Source organism: Augochlora pura, unplaced genomic scaffold, assembly GCF_028453695.1.
Source record: "Augochlora pura isolate Apur16 unplaced genomic scaffold, APUR_v2.2.1 APUR_unplaced_1328, whole genome shotgun sequence".
NCBI classification, from domain to species: domain Eukaryota; kingdom Metazoa; phylum Arthropoda; class Insecta; order Hymenoptera; family Halictidae; genus Augochlora; species Augochlora pura.
Window position 1 is genome coordinate 1 of NW_027581361.1, and position 4,381 is coordinate 4,381.

Sequence of the window (4,381 nt, forward strand, 5' to 3'; positions counted from 1 at the left end):
ATAAATTCTTCCCGGTCGTGTGCGATGTCCAAAAAGAAGAAGACATTTTGAAGGCGTTCAAATGGGTCGACGAGAAACTTGGCGGAGCGGATATCGTGATTAACAATGCCGGAGTTGTCGATGTGACGAAAATCATCGGTAAAATTCACCATCCCTACATTTTATTTTCTGTGAATCGTTTCGTACCATGACAAATTTCGGAAGTGTGAATTTCGTACCAAGAAATGTGAAATATAGCGAAATTCTAAGTTTTTACTACCAATACTGGATCGATGGATAATAACAACTCTGTACATGGACCAAACCGGCAAGGTAGTCGATGCAGCCACGCGGTAGTATCGTAGCATTGCTGACGATTTCTTCGTTTTAACCCCTTGCCGTACTATTTTCTGCATAGTTACCGGGATGAGCACTTTTTCTACTGTAATAATTTCTTAGAAGAAAAAGAAAAAATATTTATTGCGTTTGCCTGCATTTACTTAAATCGTTAAACACCGATGACAAGAGGACAGAATTTTATTCCGAACTTAAAACTCTGCGACGAGACAGACTCGTAAAAATACGACAAGGGGTTAACTTAACAATGGATAGTCTCGTAAGAAATTTGCGAATTTCTCGACGTTGCTCTATACTTTATCCGCGAAAGACATAAACCGTGCATTTCAAAAAGCATTTGCGGAAAATTCGCAAGATTTCAAGTTCCGTTAAAAAAATTTCGATCGTCGGACGCCAAAATTATAAGTGAATATCATGTTATAGAAACATCTGTGGAGGAGTACCGCAGAGTATTGGACACGAATGTTATAGCGCCCGCAGTGTGTGCACGAGAAGCTGTACGATCGATGAAGAAGCGAGGTGTGGATGGGCATATTGTTAATATCAGTAGGTTCGTAATGATGCGTATAAGTCGAATCAAAACTTCATGAAGTATCACATTAGGTAGAAAGTGCGTATACTTTGAATCCCTCTTTTCCTACTTTTAGCATGATTGGTCACAATGCAGAGATAGTAAAGGTTCCGATGGGCATGTACGCTGCTAGTAAATATGCCCTAACCGCTTTAGCTACTGAACTCCGTCACGAAATTGCGATCGATGAATTAAACGTCAAGATAACGGTAAGATTTCATTTCATCTACTTGAATGACATCGAATCGTTTGGTCGAAACCGTTGTTTCACTGAAAACGTATCGAAGCAAAGTAAGGAGACCAGCACAACCGGTTGTCAGAAAATGTCCCGTTACTAGCGACAATGATCCGTTAACATTCTGATCCACGATGCTCCTCCGCCGAGACAACGGGTACAGTGATTGTTAATGTTCTTGAAACGCCGAATTTTGTCCGGCTGTTTTATTTACTTTCTCTGTTACTATAATATCGTGGAGGTAAACTCTTTTCAACCAACCCTTTTTACGCCATCTCTGTGATGCATAAAAGATATTTTGACATTCTGTATGGTCGACCTATTTCTCACAGTTCATAATAGTAACTACCGATATCCTTTTCATAAGTATAATCTATATTATTATATGAATTTCAATAGGTATAATCTATTTCTTTATATTTGAATAGAACATCAGCCCTGGAGTAGTGTCGACAGATATGCAGAGACATGTCTTCCAAAAACTTGGTAATGCTCCTGTCAACAGGCCAATGTTATGTGCAAGTGACATAGCTGACGCAGTGCTATACGTGTTAGGAACTCCACCAGTAGTAGAAGTAAATACGAATATAAGAAATATTATGCCCAAAAAGTAGCTACAAAATGTCAGCTGTTTAGTGTATCGTTTGCTTTAAAACTTATATAGTTTCCTTTGTGATAATTAACGTTTGGTTTAGCATTTATTGATAAATACAAAATACTTGATGTTAGAGTAGAAAATAAATAATAATCTATATTCTTTGCAGGTTAACGATATTTTGATATCGCCGATGCATCAAGATAAGATGTTGGATAAACTTTCTACAAAATAGGAAATCTACGGAAATAGAAGTGTCATTTAACGTGATTTCGTACTAACCGTTCTGCTTGCAATTTCGTCAATTCAACGAGTTGAATTCAATTCGATAACATGTGCTAATCTGTTTTAATCTGAGCAAAAACAATTTCGCGATACTATATTTGAATAAACTGCAAGTCGTGTAAATACAAAGTGTAGTGTATCATTTTCTCGACAGATATCCTAAACGTGTAATCAAGAACTGAATACGGATATTCTGTTGTCGCAAATTAGTTCCATATCGATTCTTTATATTTTCATCGGGTAATTGACGTAGGCACAGTAATTTAAAAGTCGTCCTCTGGTACAAACTACAACGTCGGCAGAGTTTATAATTTAAATATCTGTGTACCAGCAATCATTTGTACTTTCCACGTTTAGTGTTCAGATGTTTAAACACAAGACCTCATGCAGTAAGATCCTTTACCATACTTTGACAATTCCAACTCTTGAAGAAGATTTTTAGTAAGAATCATTTAGATATGACTATATTTATCTGTACAATGGAGAGTAAAACTCCAGAGCAAAAGTCGGCACTTTTAAAATGATATAACTTTTTTAAAACTGCTCTAAATGACTTGAATATTCCTGTAATTATTAAACGGACTACTTCACTGAACAATGACTGAAACACTTCTATTTAAGTTCCACTATTACTTGGAACACAAAAAATGACCCAGTTTTGCTTCCCACTGCATGCAACACATTTCTTACAATACTCCGTTTCGCTAAAAGTCTTACTGACTTTTGTTTTTTAAAGTCTGTGGTCGATAGAGCGATTCGGTTCTCAGATTCGTGTTTGAGAAGTGACGCACTATGAGAATCACTCAGTGGTTATTAAAAGAAAAACTGCGCGTCGGCTATGTAATGCGAATTTAAAAATAAACTTCATAACTGCATGTACCTGCAATTGGATGATATTTTAAACGCATATTTTAAACGCGGTAAGTAAACAGAACAGAACGCCTTGCTAGATCCGAGGGTAATTGCTATAATTATCTACTTGTCTCTATTTGTCATACGGCACGATAGACCTGGATAACTATTTCGCTCTTGAATCGTATACGCCTTCCTCCACCACTACTTCCGAATCCCCACCATGACGATATGTATAGATATAGATTGTAATATACTACACAACAAACACTATAGCATGTGTAGTAACCTCGTGCTAGAGATAGCAGACCGGTGACGGAAGGAGCCGGTTCACACCTTTATCTTGTAAACAGTTTACAGCTTGAAACTAAAAGTAGCATAATGAAATGACATTCCATACATCAATAAACAATGATTTTTGTTTCGAACATGTTTGTATATGGACCAAAATTAAATTGAATCGAAGAAATAATAAGTTATATAAATGGTTGTATAAGCGCTATTAATAAAAACAGCGATGTGTAGATGTTTATAATTTTCATGATATAATAATTCAATAATAATTATGAATGATAATAATTATTCCTGGTTTAATACGTGTGACCTGTCGTCTCGTAGAAGGAACTGCGGGATACTACACGACAGCCAACAATGCTTCGTTTTACCTATAACGCAGCGATCGATTTGTGCAATTAACTGGTTCATACAAACGGGTTGTACGATTTGCAAACGACATTGCATGAGAAAGCAACAATTCGTGTTAGAAATTGCTTCATGTAATTAATATAAAAACTTTCATAGAATATAGGTAAATTTAAATTATTGTTTCTTTGCCCTTTGACGGAATTCATATATCGCGCTCTTCTGCGCTGAGACATTTACAAATTGCTTCGTATGATTAGTATTTCGAAATTGATCATTCGTTTTGACGTGATAATAGATCGCTTCGGGCATTCTATTTGATTTTACCTGCTTGGAATTAGATGTGGAAAATCTTTTATGCTGTTAACGTGGTGTACTAGTCATTTTCGCGTCAAATCGTAGCAGTAGAGTCGCGAGCTTCTAGCTTCTTAGAATATACAAATGTTTAGTTGATTTAATATATTCGTTATTGCTTGGACAAATAAAAAATAAACCTGAGGGAATCATAATTCATTAATTAACACGAGCTTCCTATTAATTCGAAAGAAAAGTAAGTTTAAAATTTTGCTCAGTCCCACGTTAACTTTTTTCCATTACTTCACCCTTTTCTGCACGATAGATGCGTCTACAATGCAATATCCAACAAACTGTTGTGAGAGGTTACCTTATTGTCGTTACTACTTTGTCATTGTATTCGATTAATAAAATAGTAGTTGTGTAGTAGTAGTAATAGTATAGTAGCTGTAGTATTGAATATGAGCAAGCCTCGCCGTCCCAACAATCAGCGCAGATGGGCACGTCCGCGACTTGCAAATAGCGTTGCGAAATAATTACGCGTTGCTTTAGTCAAATGTGAACAGAGAGA

General features: G+C 36.2%; 1 protein-coding gene across 1 annotated transcript; it reads left to right on the plus strand.

The window, feature by feature from the left end:
* The first annotated feature begins 6 nt into the window (after positions 1 to 6).
* On the plus strand, positions 7 to 2,137 carry LOC144477470 (farnesol dehydrogenase-like). Its single transcript, XM_078195193.1, has 5 exons — positions 7 to 138; positions 760 to 886; positions 984 to 1,116; positions 1,571 to 1,717; positions 1,907 to 2,137. The coding sequence occupies exons 2-5, from the start codon at positions 843 to 845 to the stop codon at positions 1,970 to 1,972; spliced, it is 390 nt and encodes a 129-aa protein (XP_078051319.1). The 5' UTR covers positions 7 to 138; positions 760 to 842; the 3' UTR covers positions 1,973 to 2,137.
* The last annotated feature ends 2,244 nt before the right edge of the window (positions 2,138 to 4,381 follow it).